An 18,664-nucleotide genomic window follows, 5' to 3' on the forward strand; every position below is an offset into this window, starting at 1 on the left:
TGACTTTATAGGACCGATTAAAATGCAGTGAAGATGAACGTACACACACAGATTGTCCGATATGAAAAAAAGTGTTTTATTATAATAACGAATAATTTCCCCCGTGTGTGCTTGACCTGAGCAGGGCCTGGATGCTGCTGATAATGACCCGAATGTCCCGCCGTACGACACCGCCCTGATCTACGACTACGAGGGCGATGGTTCGGTCGCAGGAAGCCTCAGCTCCATCGCATCCACAGGTTCTGATGCCGACCAGGACTACGACTACCTCAACGACTGGGGGCCACGCTTCAAAAAACTGGCCAACATGTATGACCCACGCTAGCTCCAGACATCCAGAGACTCTTCAAATCTCCATCTTCAATATGAGAGAGAGCTCGTGATGTAAGGGGAGGTTTACATGAATGATGTTGACTGGTTTTGCTAAAGGTCATCGGTGTCAGGAGAGAGACTGTCCCTGTCCCTCATGGAGCAGTGAAGTATTCCCACAGCCGGACAGGTGCTGTGCAAACTGATTAGACATGGTGGAGAAAGGGCTGCCTTGTTCATTCAACATGTGTCATGTTCTTGAGGGATTACTTTAGCTGGTGACCAGTACTGAGCTTTGCTGGAGCTCCCGGAAATCAAACACATATTCACTCATACCGTCATCCTAAACCCATGTGACTTTCTTTCAGGAGGAGAGATTCAGCTGAATTTCAGAGCTGCTCTTTTATTTGTACACATGCTGTACGGGTCAAAAGTTTGGAAACATTACTATTTTTAATGTTCATCAAGGCTGCAAAAATACAGAAAAAAAACTGTACAATTTAAAACAACTGTTCTCTATGTGATTATATAGTAAAGCTGAATTTATCATCATTACTCCAGTCTTCAATAATTGAGCTCATATATGAGAGTGATTAGTGAAGGATCATGTGTCTATTACTATTTTTAATGTTCATCAAGGCTGCGTTTATTTGATCAAAAATACTGGAAAAAAACGATAATATTGTGAAATATTACAATTTAAAATAATGGTTCTCTACACTGTAAAAAAAAAACGTTGAGAAAACGTAAAAGTTTAAGGCAACCAGCGGAAGAACATTAACTTAGGGTCAATTAGTTGTACAAACTTTTTTCATGTTAAATAGTTGAATAAACTTTAAAAGCTGAATTTGTCATACAAAACATAAGTTGGATTTTTTACAGTGGTGATTATATAGTAAAGCTGAATTTATCATCATTACTCCAGTCTTCAATAATTGAGCTCATATATGAGAGTGATTCGTGAAGGATCATGTGTCAAAAGTTTGGAAACATTACTATTTTTAATGTTCATCAAGGCTGCATTTATTTGATCAAAAATACTGAAAAAAAACTGTAATATTGTGAAATATTATTACAATTTAAAATAATGGTTTTCTATTTTAATATATTGTAAAATGTAATTTATTCCTGTGATCAAAGCTGAATTTATCATCATTACTCCAGTCTTCAGTGTCACATGATCCTTCACTAATCATAATAATATGAGGATTTGAGCTCAATTATTAATGTTGGAAATAGTTGTGCAGCTTAATATTTTTTGGAGTGATGCTTTTTTCAGGATTCATTGACAAATAGAAGTAAAAAAAAACCAGCATTTAGCCGACACTCTAAAAATACTGGGTAGTTTTAACCCAAATTTGGGTCAAATATGGACAACCCCAGACGTTGGGTTAAATTTTTCAATTCAGTTACGTAAAACGCAATTACGTTGAAAAGGTCACGCTAGACGCTGAGTCACTTACATTTTAGCAATATGGACTGTTTTTGTTCAATTTCAGCAGCGAAAATAGTTCCAAACAAAGATCACAGCAGAACTATAACGCGACTCACAGCTACAGTGTGTGTGTGTGTGTTAGTGAATGATTCAGCATTTGAATGAATCGTTTGAATCAAAGATTCAATGACCTATTCATAAACAACCTCCTAATTCTTGAACGAATCATCCGTTTGAATGAATCGTTTGAACGAATCGACTCAATGACTCACTCATTAAGACGGTCACCTGCCGCCATCTACTGGTGGTTTAGTGTCGTCTTTCCAACATTTCTTATTTGTATATTCAAAAAATATGTAAAACAATCTCATAACATTATTTAATGTTGTATTTTTTCAGTGTAAATTATTTAATTTGATTGATAACAGCCCTATAGTGTCTTATTCTAGTTTAATTTATTGATCAAATGTAAGAATATAAAATGAAAGCTGAAGCATAGCCTAAATTTAATAAGATTAGGGAAAAAATACCCTTTATAAAAGGTAAAAATATAACAAATATGCAGATTTAATATGTCTGATTGAACACTGGTGAGAATAAAAATAAAAACACAAAAAAATCCAAATCAAATGTTTGACTCGGACAAGTGAGTGACAGATTAACTTCATGTCGAGCCCTGTTCATAAATTATTTTAGTAATCAAATGTATATAAAAAGCAAAAATTACATATACATTTATTCTTATTAAAATGATTCCTATAAAAGTGATTCAGAGCGGTGAATGATTTTCTCTTTATCTTTTATTGTTTGATGAACATTAATGTCAGACGGCAGCCGGATTATTAGGCTACCGTCACTTTAAGAGCGAATGCATGGATCCAATACCACTTAAGTTTTTTTTTAAGTCAACTGTTATGTTCACTTAAGACATTAATGACTGTGTTAATGAGGATACTTGCAAAGATGGACATTTTGACACACAAGTACTGCATGTGTATTTAACCATTCAAGCGCAGCGGCTAAAAGAACTGAGTTTGAATGTGTGAAAGAGCCAATGAGATCTTTTAAATCGTATGTAATTTAAATAAAGCATGTTTGAGTCAATACAGGTGATTAGATTGCTATTGTACGGTAATCAAAGGATATAAAGTGAAAAAACATAATTTGTTAAATCAATGATAAATACTTCATCCGTTCCTCAAACTACTTTTATTCGTTCTTTTTGGACCCCTGGTCACTATTTTTCTTTTGTTTTATGGAAAAGAGCAGCTTGGAAATTCTTCTACATAAATCATCTTATGCGTTTCAATGTGAGAAAGAAAGTCATATTCCTTTAAAAACCTGTTGATTGTTCAGGAATGTCTTTTTAAGATTGGTTGACTGATAAATGATTTTTAAACTTGAGAACTTTTGATCACTTGTTATCTCGTTCTTTTTATATATGACTAGTATATTGTGTAATATATTTGCTTATAATACTATTTTGTTGCCTGCCTAGAATTGAACGTTAAAAGCAAACCCCAGACATTTAAAGAGCATTAATATTAGTATGCAGCGTATCACAGACTCTTCAAATGTATATATTTTTGTTTTCCCCCCTCTGGAACACACGTTTTTCATAATTACACAACACCTATTATTATTATGTTTTGTGTCTCAACTACATAGTTTTGTTTTTAATATTTATTTCATAAGAAAATGTGAAATGCTGTCATTATCTTTACAGTTATGAATAAAAGATTGGAATGATGCCGTCTGTATTTCTAGAGGAGAAAAGAGGGAGTGATTTAGTTTGCTGTGTTTTTTGGCAACTCCAATAATAATAATAATAATAATAATAATAGGCAACACTTTATTTTAGTGTTCTTGTCACACTTTGCATATAGAAATGATGCACAATGACATGTAAGGCATCTGTCAAAAACATTATTTAAGATGAATCACGCCAGACAATAAAAACTCAAATATAATAATTTATTACATATGGTGCAGAATATCCACTGACTTCAGACATACTGCAATGCCCACCTGGTCTAACGAAACCAGTTTGAGCCGGTCTGGAAAGCACAACTACTGCTTTAAAAACAGATTTCGTGCACTTCTCAAAAGGAGGTTTCTACTCTTTAGAAGAGTCTTGCTCTTAAATGCTTGATCGATGCTTGTAAGTTGCTTTTGTTTCTTAATCAAATGTCCTAAACACATATAATCAGCCTAGCAGGCTAAGGCATTATTTAACAGTCAGTCAGATCTGGAATATCAAGGGGCAGAATTTAGTTTTTTTTCCCTTCCCTTGAAAGCAAAACCCGACAGATCCTCAGAAGGGCTGTGATGTGGAAGCTCACGCCGGGCTCAGGTTGATGTCGTCGTCCTGTTGGTCTTTGCGGATGGGTTTCTGGGGTCCGCGTGGCTCATCTTCCCCGGTGTCCTGCTTGTCTCGTTCGGCCTCCACCCAGCTTTGAGGGGCGATCATCTTCTTGGGTCCAAAGGGAGAAGGTCCAAGCAAAGCCTCGATGTCATCGTAGTTGACCACCTCTCTCTCAAGCAGGGTATTGGCCAGCTGAAAACACAGTCAGAGCAAACAACAACAATAAGCCACCATGCAAGCCGAAGATTTTCTCCCTAGGCTAACTGAACAATTGAATAATAAGCAATATAGACTATATTGCCAAAAGTATTGGGACACTCCTCTAAATCACTGACTTCAGGTGTTCAATCACTTCATGGCCACAGGTGTATAAATCAAGCTCTAGGCCTGCAGACGCTTCTACACACATCAGTGAGAGAATGAGCCGCTCTCAGGAGCTCAGAGAACTCAAGCGTGGGGCCGTGATCGGTGGACACCTGTGCAATAAGTCCATTCTGGACATTTCCTCATGGCTAAATAATCCACGCTCAACTGTTAGTGGGATTATAACAAAATGGAAGCAATTTGTTACAACAGCAACTCAGCCACGAAGTGAAATCAGAGAGCGAGGTCAGCGCATGCTGAGGGTCACAGAAGTCGCCAACTTTTTGCATTGTGCCAAGTGTAAAGTTTGGTGGAGGGGGGATTATGGGGTGGGGGGGTTGTTTTTCAGGGGTTGGGCTTGGCCTCTTAGTTCCAGTGAAAGGAACTCTTAACCCTTAAATGCATACCGTGGGTCTTTAGTGACCCATTCACTACTCTCCTCATTCATTTTTTAAAGTTAGACATCAGCCTTCTTAGTATTCCTCAATCAATCAATTTTAAACAATATAACAAGAAAAAATATATATATTTGAATGCCTGTTTTTCCACTAGTTTTTTGTCAAAATTGTAAAGGGTCGCTAACGACCCGAGGTGTGTAAGATAGTACTTTTTTTTTTCTGCACAATAATAAATGAATCTATAATTGCAAAATAACCGCAATTCACCTTTATTCCACAAGGTGGCGATGTCTGATACCCAATGAAGTAGTGATGTTTCACTCATAGTCACCGCAGGCAGAAAACAAAGCAATAATTATAATCTGCAAAACTTGAAATGGCTCAGATTTACTGCAGAGCAAGAACTGAACACAATCAAATATTACTGTCACTGTCACTGATGGTGGATCTGGTCAAGAAGCTGTAGGTGATCAAAATATTGATTTTGAAGACGTTGAAAATTAGTTTTGAGAATATGCGTGAGAAGGCGAATATGATCCAGGTGCTGAATATACTGGGAAATGAGCTCTGAGAGGACAGATCTGCTCAAACTGAACCCTTACAAACTCCAAAATGTAACGAAATATGTTTTATTTTATTCTTCTGTAATTGTTGCTCTAATATCAGGAGTTTTATATATTATGGCGACAGGTATAGATCTATCCATGTTAGATATAGACCCGGGTCGCTAAAGACCCCAATATGTACGAATGTTTGGCGAAGCAGTCATGCATTTAAGGGTTAATGCTTCACCAAGACATTTTGGACAATTTCATGCTCCCAACTTTGTGGGACCAGTTTGGGGACGGCCCCTTCCTGTCCCAGCATGACTGACCAGTGCACAAGCGTCGCTCCATAAAGACATGGATGAGCAAGTTTGGTGTGGAGGAACTTGAGTCCTGACCTCAACCCGATTGAACAGCTTTGGGATGAATTAGAGCGGAGACTGAGAGCCAGGCCTTCTCGTCCAACATCAGTGCCTGACCTCACAAATGCGCTTCATTAAAGAATGGGATGTCATTAAAGTTCATGTGTATGTAAAGGCAGGCATCCCAAAACCTTTGGCAATATAGCGTATGTAAGAAAAGCATGTCTTACCAAAATAAGTTTGTCTCTGTTGTCCAAAAGCAATTTCTCTGTGCGCCTATAGGCCTGTGCAATTAGCAATTTAGCTTCCTGAACATGAGAGAAAGGAATTCGAATGAATAACCACACACACATATTCAAGACAAATTATATTTTACACCCACACCAGTGGAGTGTGTTAATGCACTCACATGGTCCATCTGCTGTTGGAGGCCTTGGCTGAATGGTCTCCGTCCAATACCGGACTGATCATCTTCAGGGAAGGACATCTGACCCACACTGGCCACCATACCGTACTGCTTCACCATGGAGTAGGCCACCCGGGTCACCTTCCGCAGGTCATCCTGAGCCCCTACCAGGAGTTTAGCAGTTATCAGACATCTAGTGCTACAGCGCTACACACTGCGACCAAATGGTTGCATTTTGCAACCTTTTTTCCTGCAGGTGCAACTAAATTTAGTCGAACTGGTGCCACCACCAAGTTGGTCTACTAATACTCTAATGACTGCTAGTTGACATGTATTAGCAAAGTTACTTGTAGTTAGTAGAATGTCTAAAGTGGATCGTCAAAATAAAGTGTTAGCAGATATTAAGCACAGTCTACTAATACTCTAATGACTGCTAGTTGACATGTATTAGCAAAGTTACTTGTAGTTAGTAGAATGTCTAAAGTGGATCATTATAATAAAGTGTTAGCAGATATTAAGCACAGTCTACTAATACTCTAATGACTGCTAGTTGACATGTAGTAGCAAAGTTACTTGTAGTTAGTAGAAATAAAGTGTTCGCAGATACTAAGCACAGTCTACTAATACTCTAATGACCGCTAGTTGACATGTAGTAGCAGTAGTTAGTAGAGGGTCTAAATTAGACCATCGAAATGAAGTGTAACCAATTTAATAAATGAAAATACAGGCAGTTTTTATAAAATCATTAATTAAATACCCCATTCTGTAATCAAAAAATAACAGGTATTACATGACAATGGTATCGTTTTTGTCCTGTTTTGGCAAAAACTAGTAGTAAACAAATGGAAAAAGCAAGAGCACCTGATTAATTACAGGCAACATCGTTCTATTTCTTAGGTATGCGTTGATAATTCTCACACGGATGGCGTATGATCCGATTATATGAGTGTGTAGATGATATACCTGTGGTGACCTTATTGAAGGTGATGGCCTCAGAGGCTCGTCCACCCAAAGCCATGCACATCCTTTCACACAGCTGCTCTTTGGTGAACAAATACTGATCCCTCGGCAGGATCTGAGCAAAGCCCAAAGCGGCATTCGTCCTGGGAGCGATTGAAACCTGGAGGACAAGGACACAGATCAAAAGACCAGCCCATGAATCAATGAATGAATTTATTTTATTTCGAGCAATATATAAAGACACATAACAAAGGCAATAAAGAAGCATTTTGATTAGTCTGTACAACTAGTTAAATTCATCATACTTTGACCTCACCATTCCAACTGTAGCTCGAAAAGGAGTGTGTAGAAGTCAACTTATTTAAACCCACCCCAGTTACAATTAAACAGGAAAAACAAAACAAAAAACAAAGCTAGTGCTTCCTTAATTGTTGACATTATCCAACATTCAATTACAATTTAATATATATATTCACATGAGAAAAAACATTAAAAAGAAAAGGGGAAATCCCCCCAAAAAACAAAACAAACACAACATTCCTTAGATAAACACAATATATTACCGCATATAACAATTATGATAATACCAACAATGATAATCACACAGACTCTGTATACGTGATTTTACACCACACAATTAAACCACGCACTCCTTGTAATGAGACAAGACCTTCTGTTTATACAGTGCTTTAAACTGATGAATACTTTTACACTGTTTATGTTGGAGCCCCATCATAATGCAAATATAATATATTATATAATACACAGCGATCAGGCATAACATTTCTAATATTGTGTTGGTCCCCCTTTTGCTGACCCGTCGAGGCATGGACTCCTCTAGACCCCTGAAGGTGTGCTGTGGTATCTGGCACCAAGATGTTAGCAGCAGATCCTTTAAGTGCTTTAAGAGCACTTTTGATAGAGACTGACCACTGCAGACCGGGAACAGCCCACAAGAGCAGCAGTTTTGGAGATGCTCTGACCATCACAATCTGGCCCTTGTCAAACTCGCTCAAATCCTTACGCTTGCCCATTTTTCCTGCTTCTAACACATCAACTTTGAGGACTAAATGTTCACTTGCTGCCTAAGTTATCCCACCCACTAACAGAGATCATCAGTGTTATTCACCTGTCATAAAGTTATGCCTGATCGTTGTATGATATAGTTAAGCAACATCACACGACTAAGACTGCCGTCTTCCCGAATACCATCACGATTGAAAATGACACCGAACTCATCCGACAGTTTAATAAAGAAGCATTTTTACTCTACAAACACATGACAAGACTTAATGTCGAACCCTGTAATGCAGGGGTGTCCAAAGTCCGGCCCGCAGGCCAAATGCGGCCCGGGGATGAATTTCAAACGGCCTGCAGCGTGTCTTTTAAAATATATTATTATATAGTAATTTGTCAGAAATGTATGTTAATATCTCATTTGATTTAATTTGTAATGTTGACATGTATTAAATGAGTAATAAAGGCCAAATTACAGACTATTTTTGTCATAAACTTGCAGTTGTGCATTTGTATTTATATGTTTATAGACCATAAAGCCATTCTAGATATAGAAATAATATTTTTTACTTTTTAACCATGCAGTGAGGTGCCATGTTATTTTAGTATGTTTGTCTTGTTTATAGTCTAAATATATCTTTAATTTTTTTTTTAATAAAGATGTATTTACTGTTAAATGACAGAAGACATTTTTTCTTGTTTTCTGGAAAATAAAATTAAATTGAAGTTAAATTGAAGATTAAAACAAGCAAATGTATCTGCCAATGGGGTAATAAAAATAATATTGTTAATAAAAATAATCTTGTTTCTGTTTGCAATCTTGTTTCTTCTTTCGGTCGCAAACAGAAACAAGATTATTTTTCTTACCCCGTTGGCATATAATTTTGCTTGTTTTAAGCAAAAACTCTATTGATTTTGAATATTTTACCCAGAAATCAAGAAAAAATGATGTAATTTTCCTTAGTAAAAGCATCTTGATTTAAGAATTCTTAGATATTTGGTCTGGAAAATATCTGTGGTTTTGGTTTTTGGCAGTGTGGTTTTACCTGTGGTGATCTCAATAGAGTACTCGTTAATTTAAATAAGAATAGAGATCTAACTCACTTATAATATTTAAATTTCACCCATTAAAACTTTTTGGTTGATGAAAATGTACAGATATTGTTAAATATCTATAAACGTACATCTGTGTCATATCACAAACTACTCTACTGTCAGCTCAAGCTATGGTCAAATCTGTCATGTGTCCAAGAAACAAAACATGTTTATATATATTTTAGAAAAAGAACCGGCCCCCGGGTGTATCCACAACATTGAATCTGGCCCCCTTTTAAAAAAGTTTGGACACCCCTGCTGTAATGTATCCATGTCATAACGCCACACTGTCTTTGTCATTCTTAATTCAAAATAAATGTTAATTTACTAATCATATCCATTTCTGATAATCCCACATTGCTATAGACATGCAGGTTTGTTTATGTATCAAACTCCCTTCAACATAAGATCTCAAATCCACGATTCACATCACATGACCTCGACATACGGACGTCGTTACCTCGACAAAACAATCACTTTCCCACAGGTTAATATGCCGTGGCCAAGACATGTCCCTTCCAGGCCACCATCAGGGTTCCCACTCTTTTTCAGCAACCATTTTCCAGGACATTTTTAATTTTACTACGGCGGGAATAAAAGAACAAGGATCATGCCAAATATTGCTTTCTAAGCCTTTAAAAGCGGTACAGTTTATTGCCATTACTGAACAATCCAGCATTTCTCAATATGAGCTCTTAATCAAACATTATGACTATGGAAGCTTGTTTACTCCACAGAGTAGAAAGAAAAGGTAATTGTGACATTTTATCTCGCTATTCTGACTTTCTCGCAATTGCGAATTTACATATTTGTGATATAAAATTTTTTTTTTACTCAGAATTTGACTTTATAACTTGCAATTGCAGTTTAGATCTCACAATTCTGAGAAAAGAAGTCAGAATTGCAAGATATAAACTCGCAACTGCGCAAAAAAGTCAATTGTGAAGAAAAGACTTGCAAGTTTATATCACGCAATTCGGACTTTATAACACACAAATGTGACTTTAAATCAAAATGATGTGATTAGTTAGCAGCTTACGAGTTAACATTCACTGCAAACATTTGAGCAGTTATAGCATTAGCTATTAAACATCATTATTGAAATACTACTCACACGCATCAAACTCAGCATTCCTGAACATGTGCTTTCTGCAACTAGCGCTAATTGTTTGGGCCAGCGATAAACTCTTTATACTCGGCTAAAGAAATAACTTTTTTTTAAAGAATTTTCCCAGACAACAACAAGATTTTCCAGGACATTTGACATTTTCTCTAATTTTCCATGTGTTTTCCAGGACTGGAAAATTTGTCATCAATTTTCCAGGTTTTCCAGGGCGAGTGGGAACCCTGCACCATACACACAAGTGGCCTTGAATTGCTACCTTATTCTCAGCACTGCTTACCTTCATGACGGCTTCGGTGTGTTCGAGCAGCCATCCCACTAAAGCATGACCCGCCTCATGGAAGGCCACCACCTTCTGCTCTTCTTTAGACAGGATTTTACTCTTCTTCACACTCCCTGCACGTCACACACAGCATCAAGCAGACGCTGATTGTGTAGAAGCCTCTAATGTAATATTATTGTAGGAGCTGAATACCTGCGATGACTCTCTCCACAGCATATTCGAAGTTAAAGGTGTCAATGGACTTGAAACCCTCTCTGGCAGCGTGAAGGGCGGCTTCGTTGCAGATGTTGGCGATGTCGGCCCCTGGAAATATGAATAATGTGGCAGAAGTGTGTAAATTTTTTTACTTAGGGCGTTTTCACACCTGAAAGTCCGCACCAAGGTCTGAACCGAAGTTCATGTTTTGATACATTGGGTTAGTTTTGGTTTGGCTTCACATTGTAATTATGCGAGCGCACTAAAGAACTGAACATGACACACTTGAGTCCACTCGTCTTCATCATGTGGGCGGCATCTGGACATTGATTGGTTTGTAAACGGACGTGTGTGTGACGTCAGCGTCTTTGACAAGAGTGAATGAACGGATGCATATCGTTACCACTATTGAACAGTGGCATTGCTGGACTATTTTCTTCATGTTACGTTTAAAAGTGGACATTTCAAGCTTTATATACACATATTTCTCATGTTTGTGAGACGAGTATCTGCTGAGTTTGGGTTTATTTGAGACGCTTCAGTTCATGTGCAAAGCATGTGATCGCTCCCGCGATTATTGTCTGCTATAGACTATTTGATTCTTATTTATTAAATCCAGGCAATTATCTGATTAAACGTTGGTTAAAATTAAGATACAATTTATACAAAACGACATTTCACATTAAAGAAAGGCTTTCTAAACAAAATCATACAAAATTTCTTTCAAAATAATTTCTGACCTTCGGACATATTGCGCATCTTTTCACTTTTCATAATCAATGTAGCATAGATGAAATTTAAAAATAACATTATAATATTAAAGATAAACAGGAACTTCCTGTAAATGTTCTGAATGTACGAACCATACAGAAAATACTTTCACACTAGAAACAAACCGAACCTTTGTTTAGTTTGATCCAAACCTCTTTTCGTCGGACCAAATTTCGTCTGTTTGGTCCGGCCCGTGGTCAGGGGAGGTTTCACACCTGTCATTTTGATTCGGAACAAACTGAAAAGTCAGAAAATCCGGACCAAACAACGTAGGTGTGAAAACGCCCTTAGTCGTCGTAGTATTAGTCCAGTGTCAAATGTACGTCAAATCATATTTAGTCAACCTTGTCCTGTTTTCGTTTAGTCTAGTTTTAGTCGACTAAATGTCTGGCCATTTTAGTCATTAAGCTCCGGGGAATTTTTAAGTTAATCTTGATCGTTATGCCTTTGTGAGCACTGTCTATAGAAAAAAAACCCGAACCGGATTAGTGCTTGCAACACGGAGCGGTTACAGTTAAAGGATTAGTTCACTTTAAAATAAACATTTGCTTATAATTTACTCACCCCCTTGTCATCATTGGATAATTATTTTGAATTTAGGTTGAAAGAATGTGATTAAATTATATTTATTTATTGATCAAATCTAGTAATTTAAAGGTACATTAAATAAAAAGTATTATATATATATATATATATATATATATATATATATATATATATATATATATATATATATATATATATATATATATATATATATATATATATATATATATATATATATATATATATATATATATATATATATATATATATATATATATATATAGCCAGAAAAGTTGCATTAAAAAATTGAAAAAAATTGTATTCATTAAATTATATAAGCATTCTAGACACACAAAAAAGTATAATTTTAAGACTTGGGATTTTAAGGTGGGAGGAGCTGCAGAATCTCGAGGTCATGAAAAGGAAGACGATGAAAATGTAAATTCTTGAATTTTTGCATTATGTTGCCACAATTCGGAACGGCACAAACACAAACCATTTCTTCTTCACTTGTGAGCCGATCATCACTCTTCATACACACATGACGCTCCTCCCACCTGGACTATTTGCCTTTTTCCCGCTACAAACTGAGTTCCCACGGGACTTCAGCCGAGACTACAGCTAGCCGTCTAAAACACTATTTAGGTGAATTTAAACAATGGCTAAGTGGCTAAACGCATCTCGTTGTCATGTAAGGGCCCTGTTCATGTTGGACAGACATTTTAATTGCATTTTGTGTCTGTTAAGAGGCACAAAGACACTCTTTATGTATACGCCCCCATAACTCTCGTGTTAGCTGAGTGGGAGCTCTGGGCATTAAAGGATTAGTTCACTTTCAAATAAACTTTTGCTTATAATTTACTCACCCCCTTGTCATCCAAGATGTCCATGTCTGTCTGTCTTCAGTCGAAAAGAAATGAAGATTTTTGATGAAAAGATTTCAGGATATTTCTCCATATAATGGAAGTTAATAGACCCCAAACGGTTCAAGGGCCAAATGAGAGGTTCAGTACAGCTTCAAAAGGGCTTTAAACCACATCAAACGGTACCAGACGATCAATAAGGGTCTTATCTAGCCAAACGATCGGTCATTTTTAAAAAAATAAATACAGTTTAAGTTTTATAAGCACAAATGCTCGCCTTGCTCTGTTCAGTGATGCGCGCTCGTGACGTCACGTAAAGCACAATTACGTTGAAAAGGTCGCGCTAGACGCAGGCGGAAAGAGGTTTGAATATGTGGATACGGTCCTCCTTCCGCTCATCTGTAAACACTGACTCGGTACTTCCGCCTGCGTCTAGCGCGACCTTTTCAACGTATTTGTGCTTTACGTGACGTCACGAGCGCGCATCACTGAACAGAGCAAGGCGAGCATTTGTGCTTATAAAACTTAAACTTTATTTATTTCTAAAAAAAAATGACCGATCGTTTGGCTAGATAAGACCCTTATTGATCGTCTGGTACCGTTTGATGTGGTTTAAAGCCCTTTTGAAGCTGTACTGAACCTCTCATTTGGCCCTTGAACCGTTTGGGGTCTATTGACTTCCATTATATGGAGAAATATCCTGAAATCTTTTCATCAAAAATCTTCATTTCTTTTCGACTGAAGACAGACAGACATGGACATCTTGGATGACAAGGGGGTGAGTAAATTATAAGCAAAAGTTTATTTGAAAGTGAACTAATCCTTTAATGCCCAGAGCTCCCACTCAGCTAACACGAGAGTTATGGGGGCGTATACATAAAGAGTGTCTTTGTGCCTCTTAACAGACACAAAATGCAATTAAAATGTCTGTCCAACATGAACAGGGCCCTTACATGACAACGAGATGCGTTTAGCCTCTTAGCCATTGTTTAAATTCACCTAAATAGTGTTTTAGACGGCTAGCTGTAGTCTCGGCTGAAGTCCCGTGGGAACTCAGTTTGTAGCGGGAAAAAGGCAAATAGTCCAGGTGGGAGGAGCGTCATGTGTGTATGAAGAGTGATGATCGGCTCACAAGTGAAGAAGAAATGGTTTGTGTTTGTGCCGTTCCGAATTGTGGCAACAGAATGCAAAAATACAAGAATTTACATTTTCATCGTCTTCCTTTTCATGACCTCGAGATTCTGCAGCTCCTCCCACCTGGACTATTTGCATAAGAGCATTTATTCAGCATCAACAATTGTAAATATAGTCAAGTTCCTCACTGAGAAGGTTTGATCGCAGATTTAGTTGCAGCACAAGCGGCTCATGAAGAAAGTCCAGCGTACTTGTTTTGGGTGTTTTCACATCATCAGAGGCGCTTCTGCAGTGTAGAGAGAACGCATGCATATGGCTGCCAGATCAAAAATATGGTTACACTTTATTTCGATAGTCCACTTTAAACATTCTACTAACTATAAGTAACTTTGCAACTACATGTCAACTAACGGTCATTAGATTATTAGTTGACTGATAGTAGACTGGTAGGTTATGGTTAGGTGTTAGGGTTCGGGTTAGTAGAATAAGTTGAATTGTAGTTGCCAAGTTACTTATAGTCAGTAGAATGTCTGTTTGGGGACCAACAAAATAAAGTTTTAGTAAATATTAAGCAGACAGTCTACTAATACTCTAATGACTGCTAGTTGACATGTAGTTGCAAAGTTACTTATAGTTAGTAGAATGTCTAAAGTGGACTATCAAAATAAAGTGTTACCAAAAATATTAAGTAAAATGCCTGGCATGGCAGAAAATGTGTCATTTTAAGAGAAAAGATCTGATTTGGGGGATTTAAGATCGTGACATCTGGCATCCGCTAGTATTAAAGCTCGTAATAGAGTCTGTTATATTTTGTCTCCTCTTTTTTCGTGAAGTTTTTCTTTACTACATTTTAGTCTCGTCTTTTTTTCATCAACGATATTGCATGTTAATATAGTCACAGTTATCGCATCCAGTAACAAATCCTTCCCCTCGTGGGTCAAAACTACCTCAAGCCTTCAAATTATACTTTTTTGTGTGTCCAGAATGCTTATATAATTTCAATAATTCAATCATTTCATAATTTTATATTTTTTCTATTTTAAATGCAATTTCTTGGGAGATTTTTTATACTTTTTTTATTTTATGTACCTTTAAATTACTAGATTTGACCAATAAATATAATTGAATCACATTCTTTCAACCTAAATTCAAAATAATTCTCCAATACATGCATAACCAGCTCAAATCAGCTCAAAATATCTCACATTGGGTGTCTCTGCTGTCAGAGATATACCGTCTATATACCGTATTATTCAGAGAATAATAATAATATAAGATGATATTTCATGACTCTTGATGGCCTAATGGTGCGTTCACACCAGACGAGAATGAAGCGTTTCGCGCGAGTGATTTACACGTTAAGTCAATGCAAAGATGCGAAAAGACAATCTACGGCGCGATTCACGAGAGTTGAAAAATGTGAACTTTGGCGGATAGTCGTGCCACGTTAACCAATCAGGAGCCTGTTCTAGTAGTGACAACAATGAGGACAAACTCACATGTGGATACCCGGAGCTGTACGACACATCTTCATACTTTATAGAAAGTCTGATGCGTTGTAAAAAGCGTTCTTTGCTCAATTTGAGCTCTACATAGGGTGATTTCAGGGTGATTGGGACACTTTTTGCCATTGAGAAGACTTGGATAAAGTGTCCCAATCACCCTGAATTCACCCTATTGAGACTACAAGCTAGCTAAAGCCGGCAAATTGAGCTTAAATCGCCGTATTTTAAAACAATCTATGTCGGCCATTTCACAACGAGACGAGTCGCTGGCAGAAGCCCCTCCCATGACACAAATTCGCGTCTGTTGTGAAGTGAATGTCATGCGTGAATGAAGCGAGTAAACTCAATGTTCAAGCGTCCAACTACGCACGAATAGAGCGATTTATTCGCTTAATTCGCGTCTGGTGTGAACGCACCATTAAAACTCTATATGGAGCAGATGAGCTGTTCCGCTGGGTCCTAAAGTAATTTCTCTTCTGTATGAATTCAGATACACATTTTTTGGAAAAGTTTTAGCATTTTTAGTTTGAATTTTTAAAGCATTTTTTAGGTACTGAAGCATTCCTCACATTCAATTCATTCCTAAGGGGGTCAAATTGATTTTGATTGGTTTGTTACTTTTTTTTATTTTACCACATAAACTCCTCGAATCCAGTCAATTTTTTGTGTGTATTCATGGTTCCAGTGTGACAAAAGTCCTGAGGTCTTGGACCACTCCGATGAACACAAAAGAACAAAAGATGAGGGTTTTAGTCATGGAAAATAGGTCGTTGAAGATCCCTTTTCCTCAAACTTTTCATTAATGAAATGAACACTAGAGTCAGGAGATAATACAGTCATCTCTCACCGCTGAAGCCTGGTGTGAACTCAGCCAGACGCAGAGAGTAGAAGTTCGCCGGCTGCGTCAGCTTCAGGATCTTCAGGTGCTGCTCAAAGATTTCCTTCCTCTCCTACAACACAATCACAAGAGAAAGTCATCAATATTTGATGATGGGCTGCTGAAGTATTGAGAATTAGCCCACTCCTGAGACGGCCAATATAAAAGTTGAGCATTACACCTTGAGTGTGCATTAATTTTCAATAACTCAGGCCCCGTCCACACAGAGACGCGTTTAGCTGTATATGTTAAAATGTTGCATCGTATCAGCGTTTTGTCCAGACAGATCCGGCGTTTTGGGAGCATGTATTTTTACATTTAATTCCTGTATTTGCATTATTGTAAGGGCAAGTTTAGGGTTGGAGGTGTAGGCATTAAAGGGTTAGTTCACCCAAAAATGAAAATTCTGTCATTAATTACTGACCCTCATGTCGTTGGACACCCGTCAGACCTCCGTTCATCTTCAGACACAAATGAAGATATTTTAGTGTAAATCTGATGCTCTGAAAGGCCTCCATTGGCTCAATGCACTTTACACTCTCAAGACCCTTAAAAGACACTAAAGACGTCGATACAAAGTCCATCTCACTACAGTGGTTCTACAATAACTTTATGAAGTGACGAGAATAGTTTTTGTGCGCAAAAAAACCCTAAATAACGACTTATATAGTGATGACGATTTCAAAACACGGCATCATGAAGCTTCGAAGCGTTATGAATCAGTGAGTCGATTCATGATTCGGATCGCGTGTCAAACCGCCAAACTGCTGAAATTTGGCGATTCAAACTGCTGAATCGACTCACTGATTCATAACGCTTCGAAGCTTCATGAGGCCGTGTTTTGAAATCGTCATCACTATATAAGTCGTTATTTAGGGTTTTTTTGCGCACAAAAACTATTCTCGCTGATTCATAAAGTTATTGTAGAACCACTGTAGTGAGATGGACTTTGTAGCGACGTCTTTAGTGTCTTTTAAGGGTCTTGAGAGTGAACCGTGCATTGAGCCAATGGAGGCCTTTCAGAGCATCAGATTTACACTAAAATATCTTCATTTGTGTCTGAAGATGAACGGAGGTCTGACGGGTGTCGAACGACATGAGGGTCAGTCATTAATGACAGAATTTTCATTTTTGGGTGAACTAACCCTTTAATAACACAATCTGGTGAGTAGCACATTTATTTATTGATATTTTATCGGGAGATTTGCTTTAGACATCGCTGTACCCATAGATATCCATAATAAAGGCTAGATGTCTTACGGCGGAGTCTCTAACATCATCACCGGCGGCCATCTTGTCACAGGCAAGCTTTCTGTCGGGCTCCTGATGTAAGGCGAGTGATCTGAACACAAATACTCTCATCTCGCTGAAATCTTGACGGATTTACAAATGGTTTGGTTTGGTTTCTTACAAGCGTTATTAACGTGGCTATAATTCTGGATGCTTGAACAAATTATGAATAATTATTCATAAGTATGCAGTGTCATAACTACATCTCTGACGTTTATAACAAACCAAACAGTTTGAAAATTGGTAGAAAATTGAGCAAGTTATGGTTATTTAAAAAGTACATGCACCATTAAAACACAATTAGTGAGCGAGCTGACTGTGACAAGATGGCCGCCAGGTGCGGACGTCGACCTCCATTGGCCAGCAGCGCGGACGAGACATCTAGCCTTTATTATGGATATCTATGGCTGTACCCCTTCTAGCCACAACTCTTCTCCGTTTTTAGTGTATCTGTGGCAGAATTACAGCGCCACACACTGGTCTGGCATGTGTACTACATCGTTTTGAGTCGGTTTCTGTGGTTTCGTGTGTACGCAGATTTTTCTTCAGACGAAGGGAAAAAAGATCGGATAGGGAAAGCTCTGGCTTTGTGTGGATGTGGCCTCAGTCTGGAGACAATTATTCCACATATACAACGATTTCCACCACACATGCACAACCATTCAAAAGTTTGGAATAATTACGTTTTTCTTTTAATTAAATGATCTTTTATTCTCACCAAGGCTGCATTTATTTGATAAAAAAAATACTTTTTTTTCTTCCAGGGCCATGCCAGCTTCTGTGGCTATTTTATGTTGAGGAAAATGTATGGAAAAACTATAT

The 18,664-nt window shown here is 37.6% G+C and overlaps 2 protein-coding genes across 6 annotated transcripts in view; one reads left to right on the top strand and one right to left on the bottom strand.

Moving 5' to 3' along the window:
- Positions 1-3,494, top strand: part of cdh15 (cadherin 15, type 1, M-cadherin (myotubule)) — a 52,756-nt gene extending 49,262 nt beyond the window's left edge. Inside the window, exons 14-15 of one of the 2 annotated variants that reach the window (XR_013815663.1) lie at positions 125-690; positions 3,014-3,492. Coding sequence is in view for 1 of the 2 variants with exons in the window: in XM_079806026.1 (XP_079662152.1) it covers positions 125-325 (201 nt within the window). In the remaining variant the exon portion in view is untranslated. Of the gene's footprint in view, positions 1-124 lie in introns of both variants that reach the window. The other variant, XM_079806026.1, reaches the window with a different exon arrangement.
- Positions 3,495-3,699: 205 nt separating this feature from the next.
- Positions 3,700-18,664, bottom strand: part of spg7 (SPG7 matrix AAA peptidase subunit, paraplegin) — a 38,274-nt gene continuing 23,309 nt past the window's right edge. For 3 of the 4 annotated variants that reach the window (XM_079806042.1, XM_079806043.1, XM_079806041.1), the window contains 7 exons: positions 16,523-16,625; positions 10,854-10,964; positions 10,659-10,774; positions 7,147-7,303; positions 6,187-6,347; positions 6,008-6,085; positions 3,700-4,301 (listed from right to left, as the gene is read on the bottom strand). In XM_079806042.1, coding sequence (XP_079662168.1) covers positions 4,083-4,301; positions 6,008-6,085; positions 6,187-6,347; positions 7,147-7,303; positions 10,659-10,774; positions 10,854-10,964; positions 16,523-16,625 — 945 coding nt within the window. In that variant the 3' untranslated portion in view covers positions 3,700-4,082. Of the gene's footprint in view, positions 4,302-6,007; positions 6,086-6,186; positions 6,596-6,705; positions 7,304-10,658; positions 10,775-10,853; positions 10,965-16,522; positions 16,626-18,664 lie in introns of all 4 variants that reach the window. The other variant, XR_013815664.1, reaches the window with a different exon arrangement.

This window comes from Gobio gobio (assembly GCF_949357685.1).
Source record: "Gobio gobio genome assembly, chromosome: 2".
In the NCBI taxonomy this organism is placed as follows: Eukaryota; Metazoa; Chordata; class Actinopteri; order Cypriniformes; family Gobionidae; genus Gobio; species Gobio gobio.